The sequence below is a fragment of the Phaethon lepturus genome, unplaced genomic scaffold (assembly GCF_000687285.1).
Source record: "Phaethon lepturus isolate BGI_N335 unplaced genomic scaffold, ASM68728v1 scaffold39636, whole genome shotgun sequence".
In the NCBI taxonomy this organism is placed as follows: Eukaryota; Metazoa; Chordata; class Aves; order Phaethontiformes; family Phaethontidae; genus Phaethon; species Phaethon lepturus.
In genome coordinates this window covers 7,611-28,753 of record NW_010549105.1, presented here as the reverse complement: position 1 = coordinate 28,753, position 21,143 = coordinate 7,611, and the positions used below count along the sequence as shown (strand labels likewise).

Below are 21,143 nucleotides of genomic sequence, written 5' to 3'. Positions count from 1 at the left end.
ACGTTATTTACGGTACTGTGTTCTTTAGTGCTGTATAATTCAAAGTCTTTGTAGACTATTCATTACATTACTTATGAAAATTTCATGAAGTACTTTATTCCCTTTTAAAAAGGTGATTTGCAGAAAAGGAAAAACAGCCTTGTGCTCTTTTCCCCTTGTTTATTGTATATAAGAAAGGTCTTGGTGGATTAACAATATCTGTTATTTTACAAATGAAAAATTCAGGCTTCTTTTGCAATGAAAGACTTGTGAGATGGCTAAAGAACTAAATATGGCACAGATGGAGACATCAGAATACAGGCACCTGAGAGCAAAAGTAGTACTCAGTTTGCTTCTAAGTGTTTGTTCTATGATTAATGAACAGATAGAGGAGTGAGTTTCTTTAAGATATACTATCACCATCTTTAAATGAATATAAAGAGTTATTGAAAAACAAAACAAAACAAAAACTCCACACTAAAACATCACTTTTTAACTTTTTGATGTAACCTGAGATATACAAGAAAACTCAACATTGTTACTGAAAAAATTCTGTACAGACACAATTAGTTTCTTTCACAATGGCAAAGACAGTCTTGGTCGTTGAGGTAGCTGTTTTCCTTACAAGAAATGACGTTGTCAGACAAAGATGTAGTTGGAACATTGGGGCAGGAGGAGATCAAAGACCCAAAATTGTGCAATCTCGTTTCTTTAGTCTGTACGTTTTTTAGATTTTGAAACACCATCCAGGAGTTGGTGGAGGGGGAGTGTGCGTGTGACTTTGGAAGGGTGAGGGGTTACCATCAGCCCCCGACAGTGAGAAATGACTCTTACATCAGGCCCATTACATTTCAGTTACCAAACTAATCCAATATAGTCAGACTTCAAACTGCCAAAGCAAGCCATGAGGAAGATAAACATCCATCAGTCTGAATCCGCTAGATTTGGAAGCGTTCATTCAATTACAGGCAATTTGGCAAACGACCCATGCCACAGATCACCTCTTCTGCCCCTGACGCTGTTGAGAAACCAGGTCATGTTGCAGACGTGTGTCCCCTTGTCGTCTTCCAGGACCGTGAGGGGCAGCAGCCTATTCCGGTGGTGCTGGTAACCTGGTTAAGAACACATCCCTGAAAAGCGAGCTCTGGCAGCAACAGGGTAGTCCCGTGCTCGGGGCTGGTACAGCCCCGCGCTTGTCCCCAGGAGGTGCAGTGCCGTTATCACACCAGCCACCACCAACTCTGCTGTGTTCTCTGGACAGCGTTAGTTGAGCTGGCAGGTGATGAATTTTCTTGCTTCCTTTTTAATACAGGTCCCCATGGCTGCGATAATGAATGTTATCTTTTCACTCAGACTCTAAAAGGCCAAGTTGGATAACCGCTAGAGCTGAGTCACCTTCTACCACTCTGGTTTGCACCAGAGTAAATCCAAGTGATGCTAATATAACTTTCTGCTGCGAGCAGTGTCAATATCTATTCATGATTAAATAGATCTTAGTGTTGATTTGAAAAGAAAAATCTGTTGCTGCAAGCACAGTAATGAGAGTAGATGGAAATGAACTCAAGAAGGGATATTGCGTTTATAAGGAAGAAAGTGGGACGGGAAGATTCAGCCTCGTTTTCTATAATAAAAAAGGATCTTAAAAAGCGATTCCCAGTTTTCTCATTTTGTCCATTTTGAAATCAAAAAGTGTTACACCACTGTCTTCACTGAACTTGCTGTTCCAGTCCTTTGGAAAATGCCAAGTCAGACAAGAGCTTGCCACGCTCCTGACACTTCTTCTTTATTTCTCAGATGTTCCTGATCCACCAGAAGACCTTCAGCTCTCAGAAAATCAAAACCGAAGTGTTCGGCTATCCTGGAAAGCTGGGGCCAGTCATAACAGCCCTATTAATGGTATGAAGGATTTTAGTAGCATCGTCTTCCGCTGTTTAGCATTATGGCACGTCATGGCTGTTAGCAAAAACAAACGGTGCTCACAGCCGTACTTAATCAGTTTTACTGTGACAGTTTATTTGTTTTAAGTTCATCTCCATCCTTGCTATTTATAAGCCGTTTATACAGGCTCCGCCTTTTTTCTTTTGTTACCTTTCTTGCCCTCCCCAGAGTCCATTATAGAATTTGAAGAGAACCGGTGGGAGCCGGGGAGGTGGCAGGAGCTAACCCGAGCCCCGGGGAACGACACCACAGCCCTTTTGTCACTGGCGCCGTATACGAATTACCAGTTCCGTGTCGTATCCGTGAACGCGGTGGGAAGGAGCCAGCCTAGCAAACCATCGCTGCGCTGCGCAACACCTCCGGCCGGTAAACACTGCCGTCTAGTTTTCTGAATATTAGTATTTTTCGTGTTTTGCCGGGAATAACAGTGCCCTCCTGTGCTTCAGAGGGGAGTGAAGAAGTCAGGCATGCTTGTGCTGCTTTTGCTGCTCAGCGGCAGCCCGGGGACACCAAAGTGAGGAGTCTCCGCTGCCGTGCTGGGCAGGGTGTTTGCTGCCGGGGGACCCAGAGCACGCAGCTTTCCTGAGCGCTGCCCATTTCCCACCCGCTGCAGCCCTTTATGGACAAGCAGTTGCTGGAGAGGATCTGTGATGTTTATGGGGAGCCTTTCAGCGGTGTTAAGCTTGTCAAAAATCTCCATTCATGGTGCGTTTCTCACTGTGACAGAAAATGCTGTGTCCCTGAAAGTCATTTTAGAAGCCAACTGTTCAGCAGAGTGTTTGCATTCCCCAGCATTTTTCTTTCTATTTTTCCCCCCTTTACTTCAATTTCAGGTCCTTCTTCAGCTTTTCAGCTGTGTGTGTCCCACTAACAGTATACCTTCTGTTTACTATCCCCACAGGGAGAAAAATCTCTTCCTCATAATCTCCCTACATCTGGTGCTTTGAAATCCAAAAGTCACAGTTTCTTGTTAGCTGGTGGCTCCAACCAACAAGGGCACTTAGGACTCAAAACTGCATAAACAATGTGTTTCAGTCACAGCAGCTTTGTGATCCAAGTAATTAATCTCATGAACGTTTTTTGTTTAGGTGTCTCTCACTCTCAGTAATATCGAAATAAGAAAAGTTTTTTGTACCCGTTCTTTGCATTTAAATAATCAGTGCAAATCAAACCCAGGATATGCAAACTAACCTTAGCGCCTGTGTCGTTGCAGCTCCAGACAAGAACCCAGAAAACATCCGAGTTGAAGCTTCTGAACCAAATGAAATGGTGATGAAATGGGAGGTAAGGCAAATGTGTCTGTCAGTGCTACAATATTGGAAACAGGTTCTTCCTTCAAGCAGCAGTTTCTAAAGCAACATGGATGTTGTTTTAATATAAATACATTAAAAAAAATACTGGATCCTTTGACTTTGCCTCCCCTTCCCCGACCTCTGTTTTTTAGGAAATATTTGCAAATTCCATAGGTAGGACCCTTGATGCTCCTGAAGTCAAAGGTAAAGTTATTATTGACGTAAAAATGTTTTGGAGTTCCTCCCCTTGTTTCATTTTGACTGAAAAGTAAATTTTTTACATCTAACTTTGCAGGTTATTAAGAAATGTGAAAGTCCTATAAAGCACATTGAGAATCCTTCAGAGTACGTTCTTCTTCTGTGCATCCTGCATACAAGAAAGTGCTTAAAATAATTGTGGTCTCACCCTGCTCCGCAGGAGGAGCAGCCAGGGCCAGGGAAGGGATGGTTTACGTATAGCTTCTGCCCTTCCAAACTGGGGGTTTAAAAATGGTGTGGATCACTTGGTCAAGAGAACATGAGCTTGAATTTTTGAACAAATTAAAGGATTGTAGATAAACCTTGTGGCCATGCGTGTCAAAGGAATTGTGTAAAAGTCTTGAGGATGATTTCCAGTCTTCAAATTCTTTGGCTTTTAAGCTTATAGTTCCTGTGCCAACACTTTAGAGAGATATATATTCCTTCATTTAACACAAATTTCAACAACTGTGGAAGGAAGCGTGTTTTTTTTTGTGGCTAGAATTAAACACAATTTACATGAGATTTACTTCTCAATCTGCTGCTCGCAGCAAAGAACAATAAACATTTCCCCAGTGTGGTTTAGGCTATAATTACGCCACAAGGAGATGGCCCTCTAGATCCATTGACTTGGATTTGAATGGGGATTTTTGCTCTATGACATAGCCCAGGGTCACGGAATACAGTGCTGCCTCTTGGAAGAGATGTAGAGCAATAGTAAACAGCATGGCTGGGAAATGCTCTTATGACCAACGCTTCGTTGAACGGAGAATGAGCGCTCCTCCTTGCCAGGAAGCCCATAATCTACTGCTCAGACAAGGCAAAAGGAGAAGTGAAAACTGAGACTGAAGGGAGAGAATGGGATGGACAGGCTTTGTTAAATCTTGTTGAATCACTTAAATGTTGTAAACAGGATATTCATTTATTTATGGTTTCCTGTGTGCATTTCAGAGGAAATACTAGGCACTGAATATGCTGTTTCCAGCAGACAAAGGCTGCAAAATGATGTTAATCTGCCTACTTTGGATTAAGAGACCAGATGAGCATTACTCACTAGCTTTTCCGCCAAGGATTTGCAGCATTAAGGGAGATCAAAATAAGAGTCAAGCAGTGCTGCAATTTAACTCTAAACGAGAAGGTTTCTTTGAGTAGGAATTTTTTACTTCTTCAGCTTCTCTTGCAAATCCCATTCCCTGGGGTCTTTGCAATGGAGGTGATTCTCCCAGCAGTGCCTGTTAGAAAGCTGCCCAGTATACCAGCTCCTTGGCAGCAGTCATCCCAAAGGTCCTCGTATCCTCAGAGCAGATAAATGGGAATTTTTGCAGATCCTCCAGACCTAAGTGCCCCCATGCATGAGGAGCAGGGGTCAGGTGGGTCAATGGGGCATCGCTTTCTGCTGACACTTGCCAGACAAAGCCATTTCATTACAGACTTCTGTGTGCAGTTTGGATACATAGCAGTTATGATATATTTGATATGTACAATATATAAGTTAAATATTATTAAAAGTAGGCTATGTGGTGGGAAATACCAGTGGACTGAAAAATCCCCATAATTTTTGGTAGTGCTCATGACCAGTCAACTTTATTAATTAAAGAAGTACATTTTCAGAAAAATAAACTCAGTTGGAGAATGTCTCATGACAATCCATTGCTATATGTCTTCTAATATTTTATAAATTAATGTTAATTAGATGGGAACCATGCTGTGATGAATTCTTCCGCTGATCGGTAAAAAAGAGTAGCACAGCAGTTGCACGTTAAATGTCCAGGCATAGTTTCAAGCATTTGTGCATATTTAGAACAAATCTAAATTTTAATGACCCAACTTGCTGTGCTACATAAAATTCTAAGATAAAACACAGATTTTAGCTGTACTAAAAGACACACACAGCCTTATGCCAAAACGTGCATTTTAGTTGTGCTAAAAGGCATGCAGTTTTACATCACACGAGAAAACAAAGAAAACCTGTGGCAGAACAAAAACTGATGTATGTAGTATGCAGATATATGTCTACTAGCAATTAATCTGTTTTTAATCCAACTGTTTCTCTGCCTTTCATCCACCTTTCTCTTGAAGTCATGACATTTTTCTTCCAGTCGCCTTAAAATTAACATGACAGTGAAAAGTTCAAGTTTTCTTTTTTCCCCCTCTTCTCTCCCAACGTTGTAACCTGCTCTCCAAAATTATTCCCCCCTCCCCTCAGCTGCTCTTTCATGATTACTGCAACAAAGGCTGTCAAGATCTCTTTTAACTTCTTCCACAGCCACTGAAACCCATGGAGAGGAACGGGCCAGGGCTGGAGTACAAAGTCAGCTGGCGGCAGCGGGGAGTTGAGGCGGACTGGAACGAGGAGACGGTGAAGAAGCATTCTCTGACCCTGCGAAACACCCCCACCTTCGTGCCTTACGAGATCAAAGTCCAAGCGGTAAATAATTTAGGCTCTGGTCCCGAACCAAACGTTACCGTCGGATATTCAGGAGAGGACGGTAAGTAGCGGAAACTTTGATGTAAAAATATGGGGGATTCTTGTGATGCAAAACAATCAGATGCAGAGGGGTGAATAAGGCAGCCCATGGCCAAAACTGCTGAAATGCCAGTGCTCAGCGTGACGGGCTATGTGAGAGGCAGATACAACCGATGCTGGGCGCTGTGGATGCCAGCTTGCTGGATTTGGAGGGGTTTCTTGGAAAGGGCACTTGCGCTTTCATTAATCTCAGTTTCTGGCTTAATCTGGGTACTTGTTGGAAGGCCACAGTCCATAAGAAGTCTATGAAGTGTGGCAATCATTTTGTTGTACTTGGTGGGAAAAAGATCTTTAGCTTGTCTGGGGCCCGAATCAACAGTTTAACACCGTCAGAAGTTAAGTACTGTGGTAATTAAGTACAAACACTCAGGCGCTGCGTGTTGTAAGTGAATTTATAGATGATGCCACATTCCCATGTATGCTGGGTGTTACCTTGTCCATCGAGTCCTTGAAGAATGTCTCCTTCTCCAGCCTGGATTTCTGTCCTGTGGCTTTCTGTGGCCCCCGGTGGCGCAGCCCCCTCTTTGGAGAGTCTTCCTCCACTGTAAGGCTTTGCTTTGGGTCTACTCCTGCTCCAAGCCCCACCCCCTCACCAGATCTTCTCAGCTCCTGCACACCTCTGATGTTGGACTCTGCCTGGCCCATGGTGCATCAGCCAGGCCAGATCAAAGAAAGAGGCTTTCTCCTCTTGCCACCAGTTTTCACAAAATAGGTGCCCTGGGCTGCTCTGAACTCACAGCCACCGCTTGCGGTGCTCACCCTCTGCACATGCTCTTTGAGCTCCAGCTTTGTGATGGGCTTTCATAATCATGTCCCAGTAGGAGAGGTGAACACGCGGGAGGATTGCCCTGCTAGAATAAATACAGGTGCCATGGGGGATGTGACAGCCCTGCCGTGGTATGGTCTGTGGGACACCAGATAATGTCACTGCTGAGGGCACCCCAACATCTCTGAAGAGCAGCCTGTCCCCTTTGGTGTTTACTGCATGACTAGAGAGGGTATTTGGAGGACTGGGAATGTATCGAGCTGCAGTAAAGAAATGCCAAGCCTCACTTTAGGAAGCAACAGAGTTAAGCACTGCCACCACCAAAAAAAAAAAAAAAAATCTTTTTTTGTAGGATTTAAGGATTTAAATCAGCAAGGGAATGAGCAGCATGGTGGCCAGCTAGCGTGGGGCACCAAGCTTTCCTGATCCCACATACAAATGCTTATTGTATATGCAAATGCAAATGGTCTGTGTGTCACATCTGCAGATTAATTTTATTAGTGTAAAGTCAGACAATTTTCATCCCATGCAGAATCTGAAGTCTTTAAGTTGTTTGTGCAAGAGTTAAATAAACTGACAGTTTGAATGGCCTTTGAAAAGTCTACAGTGGATTAGCCATGCCCTGCAGCAGTCATGCCCTCGTAGGAGTAGGTGCTGCTGCTCCCACCTCTCCACTTGCTGCAGCTTCTCGCAGAAGTCACTATGGACATCATGATCCATGGCAGGTGATATAAGACCACCAGTAAAGTTACCACGATAACCACAGGCATTACCAGCTTTACAGAGGGAAACAAATTCCAAGGCGGGCTCTCTGGAGCACTCCTCTCATTGAGTGAGCGCACCGAGATCTGCGTTACCAACTCCCGAGCGGGCCAGTTTCACGTGTGCAACCTGCCGAGCGCTGCCTGGTGCTTCACCAGCATAAGGCTTCGGTGCTGGCAATGGTCTCGGTGCTGTTCAGACAGGAGAATCCCCACTGCACGCCCAGAGGTGGGCACTGGGAGGGTTTGGTGGTGCATCTTCCCTCCCCTGTAGAGTCTATGGCAGAAGAGATGGTGGATAGTGAGAACAGAGAGAAAGAACCCCCACAGCATATTTATTTTCTTTGTGTGTCTGTGATGGATCTAATTTTGTATCTATCAGTGGAAAATCTTCCTTGCAATTCAGTTGTCAATGGATCAAGGCTGCTTTTTTTCAAGCACTATAATAGCTTTCTGTGTTGTGTAGTGATTAAAATCCTACTGTTTAATGAGCTTAGTTGTAAAATGAAATTGATTATAAAAAAACTTTATGATTGCCTCCTTGAGTGCTGTGTTAATCATTTTTTTTATTCTTCTCACAGCTGTAAGCTTTACTTGAAACAGGAAATCATAAATACTGGTGTAGAAATTCATATGTCCCAGTACACCTGTATTCCAGCCCTCAGCAGAAAGCCCTGATAGGGCAAAATAATGTTTATTGGCCCATTTCACCCACTGGATGCAGCTGGAATGGCTTTTTTCTTGCCTGCAGTAAGACTGCATGAACTGCCACAGCTTGAGCTGGAAAGCCAAGCCCTGTAGCTGTGAACAGTGTGAAACTGAGCTCTTCTAAGTGTCTTTAATATGCAGCACTTTTGTTTTCACAGTTCCAGATGCCGCTCCTTCCGGCGTATCGGTGGATATTGTGAATAGCACACTGGTCAAAGTCTTCTGGTTTGGAATCCCAAGGGACAGAGTTCGTGGACATTTAAGAGGCTATAAGGTTACAAATTTCTCTTTAAATATTTGTATATAGTTGAATAAGCTACTAAATGAATCCCAGATCAAGGCTAGATTGCAATCTCTCATTCCTGGGAAGATGAGAGAAATCAATATCGTGTTCAGCCCCATACAACATAATTTGTTATAGAAATACCAATCTCAATGCAGGTCAGTTGGTGGAAAACAAAAAGCATGCTGGATGGAAAAAGGCATCACCCAGAGAAACACTTCCTAACGTTTGTAGGAGAGAGAAACTATGGGATGATTCCCGGTCTAGAGCCCTTCAGTGAATTCCGCTTAACTGTTTTGGCTTACAATGCCAAAGGAGATGGCCCGGAAAGCTCCCCCGTTGTGTTTGAAACTCCAGAAGGAGGTAAGACAAAATAGGAAGATGGGATGGAAGAACAGAAATAGAAGTTGTCCATGTAACAAGTCAAGTTGATTTCTTTATTTAAAGTGATTGTAAAATCTCCAATACTCATGAAACCCTTCACTAGAAAGGGGAACTGTGGGTGTTAAGCTAAACTATATCCTTATTTAACAAGTATGTGTAGAGACAGACCTGTTCAGCCTTCTTTTCTGAAAGCTAATCCCTGTATCTTCCAGTCCCCGAACAACCACGTTTTCTAAGGATCCTGAACTTCGACAAGGACTCCGTCACTCTGTCCTGGGGACTTCCCAAGAAAGCCAACGGCCACCTTACTGGCTACATTTTGCAATACCAGATAAGTATGTGCTTGTTTTACTTTGATTTTAAAATTTAAGCATTATTATTAAAGAGAAAAAAAAAAAGGGGGGGTGTTTCTGTGCAGTTACTTAAAACAGAGGCTGATGGGAAGGGCTGTTTCTGAGATCCCTGTAACAGCCATAGCATCAGAAGAGCGTGTTTCGAACTGCGATGCGCACACAGCCTGCTAGAGGGCAGGCCAAAGTCATCTTCCACAGCAAAAAGTGTTCCGTGCACTTTTCCGATGTAAGCTCACATTGCTACCATGCCCTATTCCACATTTATAGAATTCCACTAATTCAATTATTTCATATTTGCAAATTATACCTAATGTACTAGTGAAGACGACCCATAAATTTTAGGTACATTTTACCGAACTGAAACTCATTCAATGCAAAATAATTTGTAATGAAAGCACTTTGGTCACATTTATTCAGATGTTCACATTATGTCAGTACAATGCCTCAGCAGAAATGCAGACAACTAACACCTGAGTCATGTTATTGAGTAATCACCTTGAGAAACAACTAAATACCAGGGGTATTTCTTTCTTGCCTATGAAAGAACTGAGTAGCTGGGAAGAGACTTTGAGCAGATAACCTCAGGCAAGATCCAGTATTAATCCCAGACCACCACAACATCAGCTGTGAGGGGTAGTGACAATTCATGGTATTTTATTCTTTGAGGATGGAACAGGATTAGAGTGTGTCCTATTCACAAAAAATACCCTGTGTACTTTTCACTTATCTCTGCGGGTAACAGAACCGCCCAGTGGCCTTTGCAAGCTGGTGCTGGAGGCTGGATCTTCCCTTTGGTTTTGATGACTATGGGCAGAGAGTGGACCCATCTATTTAGGCAGTTTAGGAGTGGCAACCCCTCCTTCAGCTACCAGCTGCACCAAGGCAAAGCAGAGCAAAGCAGAACAGCCATGCATTAACTTGCTTGCAAAAGTTTGCAGATGTTTGGAAGCAAAGCAAGAAGCAATTCATATATATTTAATGATCTAGGAGACAGTAATTTTTACCTCCCACTCAGTATGTGCATATCTAGAATCAGAGAGCTTTTTAAGAACAGTAATAGCTCACCGAGTAGTTGGGAGGTTGACATGGACGAGATAAATTCCATTTAAGTACTTGGCAGGAAGGTGAGATATGCTTATTCAGGCTTCATCCTCCCTACTTACTGCAGAGTGCCTCCCTTGCAAGAGCGTTCATGACACATTTCATGTTCGTGGCCTTTAGCTGCTGGATCTGACTCAACTGCCTTTTCCCTTTCAGTAAACGAAACGCATGAAATCGGACCTCTGAACGACGTCAGCGTAACCAACCGCTCCACGCTCAGCTGGAGGCTTTCAGGTCTCGGCTCCAGTACCAAGTACAAATTCTATGTAAAGGCTTGTACAGTCAAAGGCTGTGGGAAACCGGTCACAGAAGAAGGACTAACGATGGCTCAAGGGAGTAAGTTAATAGGCAATATGTTTTTATGTGGAGAAGCACTAACAATAATGGAAAAATCTATTGAGAATATTCCAGGCTTGACATTTCCTTTGTAATTAGAGGAAATAAATTTGTTTTTCTTTCCACAAGAACAATCAATGAGCTTTTTAATGTAGCTATGCAACCTTCAGAAAAGTAGAGCTTACCTGTTTCATTTTGCTGTACAGTACTGTGTTTCTATTCCCACTGATCAACTCTTTAAGCTGTACTAGAATAAGTGAATTGAATTTAGTAACAACCAGAAAATTGAAGATCTAGATAATCTGTTCTCAGTAGTACTACAAAAACAAATTCTGCCCTTGCATGAAGATGGGGGATTCCAGCAACATTAGAGGCAGGTAGGTGACATGGAAAATCCAGATGAACATAAAGTTGACTGCAGTGCATTTGATCCATTATTTTATTATTATTTTATCAGAGACTGGAAGTGAGCATTTGTGTGCCACTTATACCCTATCCTAAACCACTGATGTTCAGTGATTTAAAGGAAAATTGCAAGCACTGTATGATAGCTCATCTTTCACATTCAGCTGAAATGAAATTAAATGTACTGTGCTCAGCAAGTCTGAAAACTCTACAATACGGAGGAACAAGTCCTTGCTATTAATCAGAAACCATTGCTGTGCGCTTACCACGGAGAAGGAGAAAGAGAATGTGATAAGCAAGAGAGTCCAGGCTTCATCATTTTTAGCAATAACAGTCTGGGACAATGTTGATATAAAATAGAAAAATGGTCCTTGTTGCACAACATCCTATTGGACTTCCAAGTTGCAGGATCTCTTCAGTTACTGGTAAAACAAGTAAAAAATATTTTAAACTCATGATGTCCTAGTACAGGATCCAGTCCTGAACTGTAACCCATTTTCTCAAGTAGTGAAACTCCTTGGTAACTGTCTTGTAGCCTCTAGACTCACTCTAGTATACAGGTATTCATGTCGTAGTAACTAGAAATCTATCAGCATGGTTTAAATTTTTGTCTTCATTAAGGAAAATAAAAGATCCTTTTTTTTCAAGCTAAAATATATAATTTCACCTCATTAGTTACCTTTTCTGCCCTTCATTGGGCAGCCTTTTGGCTACTTGAAAGTCTGTAACTTCTTTGAATAACCTTGTCAGGTTTTATGAAATACATTCTGCCTGATAGCTTAAATGGATGATAACACCGCCGTTAATTTTGTGCGCGTTCTTTTCATTTCTTTCCAAAGGCTGGCAACAACTGGTTCTGGTGAAATGCTTGTAGAATAGAGTAGTATAATTAGTGAAAGCTGTAAGGGTCCAGTTCTGCAATTAAAGTGTGCTCCTTGCACAAATTTGCTGGTTCTCAAGCCACTCTAAATTAGGACACCGCATCTGTCACTGAGATGCCATTAGAGTTTTGTGTCATTATTTGCTGGCTAAATTGTTCAGACATTTTTCAACTAAACATGAAAGGCTGAAAAAAAATCACTCTTTTCAGTGACCTTCTTGGGGTTTTAAGCTGTGGTATAGGAAGCAAGGCGATTGTTCAAAATTAAAACAATCTCTCTTTTTGAAGAAAGGGAGTGATTTCGAAAGTCAAAGTTTATAATTTAAAATGACCCACATAAATGACAGATATAAAATGTGGTGCCCTCTGAAATGAAACTCCATGACGGAGCACACCAAGTTTCTTTGGGCTTTGATTCAGTGATCCTATATCCAGTATGTTCTGGTTTTAGTAATAAAAACATAGAGCTCTCATTGTTCATTTTAAGACTTTGAATAGCTTCTACTGCTGTAATACAGCCTTTGCAGGCTGTGCTGTGGGGATTTCAGAATTTCACAATACATTCTGCCAGGAAGGAGGAGATGTTGAGGTGGAAGCTATGGATTCATGCCCATTTTATCACTGAGGTACTTGATCCGCACCACTGCTATTGCTTTCAGTTATCCCTGCTACTACAGTCTGGACTCAGAAAGAAAAGTCAATCTCTTTTTCTCACACGTACACATGCTACTAAAAACAAGCCTGAGGAGGGGAAATCGCTGTGTTGCAAATTATAACTTTGCCAGCCTGTAATTTATGTGCAACCTATTTCATGACGATGAGTTTGCAGGGCCGAGAATGACTGAATTCAGTAAAAAAAGTTTCTCTCAAATAACTATAACTCCCTGTAATGGATATAAATGGGTAGATCATGCCCTTGCTCTACAACTGCAGCATCTTCCTCTGTGAATGAACCATTCAGATTCGCTTTTGTTGTCAGGAGTCGCTTTGGGCTAGCAACACTTTACGGAAAGGTCAAAGACTGGATACTGATAGGAAAAGACCATCTCACGCTCACATCTCTCTCTTCATTCTCTGGTGGAGCGGTGCCACGTGCTGCGTCCTGTGGGCAGCCAGCCGCGACGGAGGTAGAGCCTTCCGCTCTGCAGTACTGCCTCTGTCAGCGGGGTTGTTTCTGTATAATTACTTACCAGAGGAAACCCACACTTCAATGTTTGTCTCCAAGATTGAACGCAGGCCCCCAGAATTAGGGAGAAATAGCAGTAGGTGATATAAAAGCTTGCTTTTATGGCATCCTTGTTGCATGACCAACACCACTGGCACTGGCAGCTAATGCAAAGTCCATGAAATAAAAGGCCTCTTTCTTATGAAAGGTCGTAAACATAGCCGAACTAACTCAGATATGAAATGCCCATAGACAACCAAAGTTTTTATCAGTTGTTGGTAAAATACTGTGGACAAGCATGAAGACCCTGCAGGAAAAGATATTTGCACTGTACTGCATAATAAATAATAGTTTAATTTTTGTGGCTTCATCTTGCTTTCATTCCACAGAAGAAGGTATGCTGTCTTTAGAAAATGAGTTTTATCTCTAAATTTTCATTTTCAGGCAGTATTTCTTAAATGACCTGCAAACTAATTAATTTTCCCCTTGAAAATGTTGATTTCCCAATGATCATTCTCCCTCAGAAGCGTAACACAAAATAATGTTCTTACATAAGTGAAAAAAAATAATTTAATATAGCAGTCCTTCTTTAACACAAAGCTCCTTTTCATCTAGAGTTACCAGCATTTCTTGAGGATTACTAAACACATATTACATGTTGAGAATGATTACTGTGTGTCCAGAAATTCAAGCCTTAATGAAAAATTCATCCAGAGGAAGCTGTACAACTGTAGTTGTATTTTCCAGAGAAGCCAGAAAAATAGAAGTTTACCAGTTTCCTTATATTTCAGTGGCAATTGGCACGTAACTCCTACAGGCTTTTTGAAAATCTTAGCCGGAGGGTACTAACCTTGATGACACACCATAAAATGAGGAGAGTAACCATTTGTAACAAAACATACGGTTTTAGTTCTCTTTTGCCACAGGCACAGTGAAAAAGGAAAAATACAACGGCCTTAGCCATATGTAACCACTGGTATAGTTACCAGCAAACCCCTGGAATATACCCTATTTGCTCACAATCAAGAGAACCTGATGAAATCTTGGTGAAAAGTTTCTTTTTCTGTCATTTATGCCACTCGCTCTTCTCCGGCCGGGGGACCTGTAGCCCCATCAAACCCTGTTGCTGCTGACAGGCAATGAACCATCCTGCCAGCCCTGGTGCTGCGCACAGGCTGGACCGGGAAGAGGAACCTGTGGTATGTCACTGTTTCAAACCCTTTTTGTTTTGAGCAGGAAAAATAGGCATGTTAAATATAATATGCTAAATATATTAGCCTTGGAGTATTTCAAGCAAATTTGCCATTAACTGTTTGCCTTTGCTATTTTTTTGCTTTTTCCTCTTCTATCAGCCTGCCCCAGCGTAGCCAACGCAGAGAGCTAGAGAGAAGCAGCAAGAGATGAACAAGCTATAACCTGTTTTCTTGTCCGAGCTCAGATTTCTCCTACAAATGACAATCAGTACAAATAGCTGATCACTAACTCACCTGTAAATTCTTCTCAGTAGACTTTACACATAGTGTGTTTACTAATCTCTATAGTTTAAAACATTCCCAATTTAGCATGAATTACCTCCTGCACTAAAAAAGCCCAGAAGATGAAGGATACTTGTTATGCATATTTATACACTTTTAGTAGCCGGGCAGTAGGGGAAAACTAATGAAAGTTCAACTTTCCATTTATTACAGCAGATGTATTTAGGCAGGTATGGTTATAAATTAAGATGTTGCCCACAACCAGTATTTAGCTATTAGGCTGCTGGCTTTTTTATATAAGTGTGTTTTATAACAGATGTGCTAACTTTTGGAGAACTAGCACTCTTGTAAGTCTTTGGGGGCAGTTTATATTGTTTTTCCCTTTATACCATAAGCTTCTATAAAAAATGTGTGTTCTGTTGTTCTCATAAATCTCGAAGCCCAGTAGGAATATTGTAAAATTGCAGTTCAGTGTTTAATGTTCATGTGAGTCCCATGGTATGGCTGATAAATAGTGAGGGAAGATGAGAAGTGCTGGTGATATGCCTTTATTACTAATGCTTCTTCTCCCTTATTGTAGATTAAAAACCTAACCCAACTGCTTTCAATTTTCTGAAGCTAATTTCTGCAGCTCACTGACCTTTCAGTATGTTGAGCTTTTCCTTATCTGTATATCTTTGCTTTTATTTTTCAGGATGCTACACTGCTTTTTCTATTCCAACCACCAAACTTGCCCCACTTAGCAATGCTTTCTCCTCTGTAGGTGCTATATTGAGTGTGTAACACAGACCAGAAAGAAATCGCGTGGAAAGAAACCTCATAATCACCCATCACTGGACACCTGTACCAAGTTTTAAAGAAAAAAGATCTGTTTAGTGTTTTGGGATAGGTGATGTTGATCAGCCTGGAGAGCCAAAGGGAAATCCCCAGCCCCAGGTCGGGCTGGGCTCAAACCCTCGTTCCAGTACGAGCCTCCCGGCCCCGCACTGCTCGCTGTGCCAGCGCAGCGGCACGGCCGGCCGCAGGGGCCCATCCGGCTGAGCGACAACCTGGCAGAAAAAGGGGTTATTTTTCAGCCGTGTCGGTTCCCCCTTTCTGCTGCTGTAAAGAGCTGACTGTTCAAAAAGAAGAGGCTGGCACAAGTTGGAAATAAATAGGTGGTAGATACGGATGGGTTAAGTTGGTCTAAGAAAATGCACAACGAACCACAGCTGTGGGCTACCGCTGAGCTCCGGGTTAAGCGTTCCGCTTTCTAGGAGTTCAGGAGAGATGCTTCCTCAGGAGACCTGTGCTGTGTGCGAGTTGGACCATGTGGTTATCATGTCACACATAAGTGTTGTATGGTATTTAACGTGCTATGGGTTGAAGGTTCACATTAACTTTTTACTTTTTGGGTAGTGTTTCCATTAAATATGTTTTTCTGATGTCTTGATTTTGGAAGATGTAATTAAAATATACCTGTGGTATCCTCTTGCTTAATTTGCAGTTTGATTAAAAATTATATCTCAGTTTCACATACTTCATTTAGCAAAAATTACTGATAGATGGATTAATTTATGCTAATAAGCTGTGCTTCAGTATCAACAGTATTTCAGCTGTGTGTGTTCTCTCTGGGTCCCAATGGTCTACTAATTTTATTGCTTATTGCAATACATGTATAGTTGCCTTGGAAAACTTGTCCTGAACTGCTGCTTTGGTTGTGCTTGGATTCATCTTAATCTTTTTTCTTTTTTCCTTCAGCTGTCAGCTAAGCCTTAATCCCTGAAAGCTTCTTGCTTGGCTTGTTTACTAGTTTAAGTATTAATGAGCATTGTTACTGTCAGTGCTAGTTGGTCAAGTAGTTTTCAAATTATACTGTGTGCTCAATCCTTAGTTTACACGACTTTGGATAAGGCAGGCAAATTAGGCAATGGTGCACAATTAAAGAGTGCAGCCCCCCCAAATGCCTCTCCTTGCCATCGAGGGCAGGCGCAGTCCCATGTCATACCTCTTGGTTGACTAAAGAGATGCCCCGTGTCAACACACAGATCTGAACAGGCTTTTCATGCCCAGGCAGTGACTGCTAACCTCTGCAGGTCCTTTTTTCTGTTAGCCACAAACGCTGCTTTAAAAAGCTTGTTTAATAACCTGCAACCTTAACGCAGACAGAACTGGCAGTAGGCGTTTTGCAAGTAAAAAGGCTCGAAAACTCAGGCTACTGGAATTTCCCTTCTACCTCTTAATCAACTACTGAACTCATCGGGAACATTTAAACGCCTAAATATCAGTCTAAAAGCAAGCTTCAGCTATGTCTAAAACGGTGCTTTGTGCAGGCATTGTGGGATTTAAAAGGACATGGAAAATCACCGTCAGGGGAGAAATGAGCACAAATCACAGTGTTAATTTTTTCCATGAGACATGTAAGAATCCGTTTCCAGATAACAAGCTGTCTGTGCTTCCCTGCTGAGTTCACTTCAACGGGAGAAGCGTCAAACCCCAGATTATCTATACAAAGCGAGCCCATTTTCAAGTTGTAATTTTTTAAGCATGCATTAGTTAAAGTAGATCCATAATCCCCCATCAATATTAACTTTCATCCTGGGAAATGTACAAACCCCTTCATAAACATCAGGATTACTTCAGTCTGCTGTTTATGTTATCTGATGGAATATTACAAATCAAATAGGAGGAATGTTTTTTAGTTTACTGCTGGCTTTTGAAAATCAGCTTACCTGATGACAAATGTTAAAAATCCTTATCTGTGTGTTATTTACATTATTTGTAACTGTGCATTTCACAGGCCTTTTGTTCAATGCATACAATTAATCAATATGACTTGAATATGTACATTCCATAGGTAAAGGGATCGGCAAGATGTCAGAAGCAGTAAACCCCACCCAAAAGTTTCACCCCATTGAGGCACTTGAGCCTGGAACTGAATATACAGTTCGTCTAGTGACTAAGAATTGGGTTGATAACAATAGCATTTTTGAAGATGTAATTGAGACAAGGGGGAGAGGTGAGACACGAAACCCTTCAAGGTGATAAAGATTTATTTTGAATGTAAATAACTGTCGAGGCTACATCTGATGTTGTGCAGTGAAAGTGTACCAAAGCCATAAACCGCAATTTTGTTCTGTGACTTTTAAGCTGACCCTTGCAGCTGAATCCCATGGGAGCGTAAACGCGTCCATGGCTCTCGGCTGAGTCTCGTGCTTCACTTGGCGCACAAAAGCCGGGAACAGTTACCAACCTTTACAAAACAGTTTTCCCTGCTATGCGATTTTGAAAGGGTAGTGCTGAGATATAACGCGTTTTAAGTGTGACAGTCCAGTGGTTTGCATGTATCAGGTGCGCTTTTAACTCCATTTCTTTTGCAAAACTGCTTTTGCATGAGAGGCTTAACAATTCTCTGTTCAGCTTTCCCATTTGGCATTAATCCTTGGAGTCAACTACTCTCGCAGAATTACCTTTCCAAAATGTCTCTATCGTGCCTTGTAGACTGCGCATTCCCCTTAAGTCTAAAAATGTCACGCTCTGGACATATTTCTGTCTTGCGTTTCCTTAAGTTGAATAGAATAAGTAGTGGTAGACTGATTCAACTAAGATTCACTGAAGAAAATGTTATATATTCATGTTATAGCAGGATGATGCCCTTTTCCCCGATTAATTTTCTTCTTTTTTACTCCTCTTCTGTTTCACCAAGCCTATGCTGGCATTTATGATGGAATTTCCACCCAGGGGTGGTTTATTGGACTGATGTGTGCCATCGCTTTGCTGACCCTGCTGCTGCTAACTATTTGCTTTGTCAGAAGAAATAAAGGAGGAAAATATTCAGGTAAATGGATTTATTGTCCTCTCGCTATGTTCACATGTTAATAACAAGCATCCTTCAGACTTTTATCTCTGGAGGCTGCAAAGCCGCAAGCAGAAACATCCAATTAGGATTTGTAGCGTTTGATAAATATCCACAGAACGGATTCTAATGAATAGAAGTGAAACTGTGCTCTCTGGGTGAGAGAGTGCTGTGTGCTGGTCAGAGATCTTGCTAAGGCCTTGGATAGTGTTTCTTGACTCTTCCAGTATTTAATGCAGCCGTAGAGTCAAGGTCCTTCACCAGCTGCACCTCTGAGCCTCCGTTGGCAGGGCTACCTGCTCCCTTTCCACCTGATAACTGCTACCTGACATACGAACCGACGTAACTTCTACGGGTAGCCAAAGGGCTTAACAATAGAAGACTTTGCTAAAAGTAATTGTGTAATTTTCAAAGCAACTAGTAAGGTTTTAAGTATAAATCTGGTTCGCCAGAGAGGTGGTCGATGCCCCATCCCTGGAAACGTTCAAGGCCAGGCTGGACGGGGCTCTGAGCAACCTGCTGTAGTTGAAGATGTCCCTGCTCACCGCAGGGGGGTTGGACTAGATGGCCATGAAAAGTCCCTTCCAACCCAAACTGTTCTATGATTCTGTGATTCAATAAACACTTGCTAGCTTTCTTAAAAAGTAGGGAACGGGGCTGACTCCTTGACGGAAGCATGCTGGGTGTGTGCAGCCAGTCGTGCGGTGCAAGCTGCTGCCCTCCAGGTTAGGCTGTGGGTGATGACAGGCGGTTTTCCCACTGCACCTGCGAAAAGTCCACGGCGGAACACGGCATACAGATCTGTGCTTTATTTTATTTGTACAGTGAAAGAAAAAGAAGATTTGCATCCAGATCCCGAAGCTCAATCAATAAAAGATGAAATCTTTGGGGAATATAGGTAAATAGGACCTGCTTTAACAAGCGTGTGTGTTTGTGGGGGTCTTGTTTGTTTCCAGATGTCATCATTATTTAGGACACTTCTATAGCATGCAATTAACGCTATTTTTCATTTTCAAAGCAAACCTCAAAGGAGTGGATAATAGTAGGAATATAAAGGTATATCCAGCATACTTAAATCCATGCAAGTTGGGATATAAGTAAATGTTGATGTATCAGTGGTTAATTTTCACTTTGCTATTTTTTATTTAGCATTGTATGAATAATGTAAATATATATGATAATTTGGGTTCCTGCTGTAATGTCCATTGAACTCAACAGAAAGACCCTTCAGTGGGTTTCTGAAACCCCATCAGGCTGAAATGATGTAATATGGGGAATGTTCATTTTGTGGAAGAAAACAAAGTCTGAAATACAGTAAGAGATGGCAAAAACCCAAACGAACATCACTACAGAGGTTTCTGTAGGAGAACTGAAATAATCACTTTGGCTGCTTTAAAATAACTAAACCTTACAATATTATGTAACTGTGGTATGAAGAAAAATATATCACTGTAAGAATCATTCTGGAAAACTGGCGTCACTTGCCTTAAAGGCGTAAAATTTCTGTTGCAATCCCACTTATACGTACTACATTATTTGTACTGGAATAGGGTATTTTTCCTGCATAATTTCATCTTTATTTAATTTTTAATGCTTTCTAATGGGACAAATATTTAGAAAGGTAAGAAAGTCCTGAGGTTAATAACTTTGACCCTCTCCTTTCCCCCCAAACTCCAAACTTGTCTTTTTTATAAATAGAAATGCCATGTGCAGAAAAGTAGCAAATATTTTTACTGTATTGATTATATGCGTTATTGATTACATGCTGAAGAGGTAAAGTTCAGGTGCATTTCTCTGTCTTTCTTCAGATGACATTACCAAAGCTTTGACACCAAATTGGCATTAGCAAGGACCGTAATTGAGTAAATATGTACCTAGTTTAGAGGCCTCAATTGGGTGTTTTTGTAATCTTTTCATCTATGTTCCAAACCCCCCCAAACGTCATGTTCAGTCAGAAGTCAGGCTGCTTTGGTTCTTCTTCTGCAGTACCATTAGGAGGAATGGCCAGTGGAATTTCCTTTTTTCCCTGAATTTTGGTGGTGGGTCTGTCCTTTTTCATGAAATTGCCATTGAACATAGGCTGCATGTGAGCACATACAGACACTCTGATTCTGCTTTCGTTTTTAGCCCGTTCCTCCCCTTTAGCAGAGAGAAACTCCTTCAGTCACAGTAAGATAACAGCAGAACAAATTAAAAAGGGGAAACCCCCCCGCTTTGTTAGTCATCTAAAATCAAACAAATGCTCACACAGCAGCGAGACATGACCTACAGCTCATGCCTCATCCACAACTTAACGTCATTCACCCACCCACCTCAAAGAAAAGTGAAAGAAATAGGCCCTGGAAGTTTCCCACTGTTTTGTAAAATGAAAATGCCTCTTTCTGTGGGGTGCCAAAGACTGGACACCAGCACTGGTCGCTGGAACGGACCCCTCAGATCCTTTCCAGCATTTCCTTTCCTCTCCCCTTCGCTTTCTGTAAGTTCTTCTGTCTGTCCAAGGCAAAAAGGGACAAAACCAAAACACACCTGTGGTTTTCATTGGTGTTTGCTTTTTAACCAATGCCATTGTTGTGATAATCAGAAAATCATGTGTGTGGGGAGTTCAGGTGGTGTGCATGACCTGAATGAGGAGCACCAGACCAAGCAGGACTCACAGGGTCAGATCATTCTCAATGTACAACCCGCACAGAAATGTTTCCCTCGCTCTTCCCCCCTGCT

General features: G+C 41.8%; 1 protein-coding gene across 1 annotated transcript in view; it reads left to right on the top strand.

Annotated features, from left to right (window-relative positions):
- CHL1 (cell adhesion molecule L1-like) overlaps positions 1-21,143 on the top strand; it is a gene marked incomplete at its 5' end in the record, with an annotated part of 28,226 nt that overhangs the window by 6,383 nt on the left and 700 nt on the right. Inside the window, 11 exons of the mRNA XM_010290167.1 lie at positions 1,774-1,875; positions 2,086-2,283; positions 3,131-3,201; positions 5,713-5,935; positions 8,367-8,482; positions 8,650-8,854; positions 9,088-9,210; positions 10,486-10,665; positions 17,427-17,588; positions 18,276-18,407; positions 19,251-19,323. Coding sequence (XP_010288469.1) covers positions 1,774-1,875; positions 2,086-2,283; positions 3,131-3,201; positions 5,713-5,935; positions 8,367-8,482; positions 8,650-8,854; positions 9,088-9,210; positions 10,486-10,665; positions 17,427-17,588; positions 18,276-18,407; positions 19,251-19,323 — 1,585 coding nt within the window. The remainder of the gene's footprint in view (positions 1-1,773; positions 1,876-2,085; positions 2,284-3,130; positions 3,202-5,712; positions 5,936-8,366; positions 8,483-8,649; positions 8,855-9,087; positions 9,211-10,485; positions 10,666-17,426; positions 17,589-18,275; positions 18,408-19,250; positions 19,324-21,143) is intronic.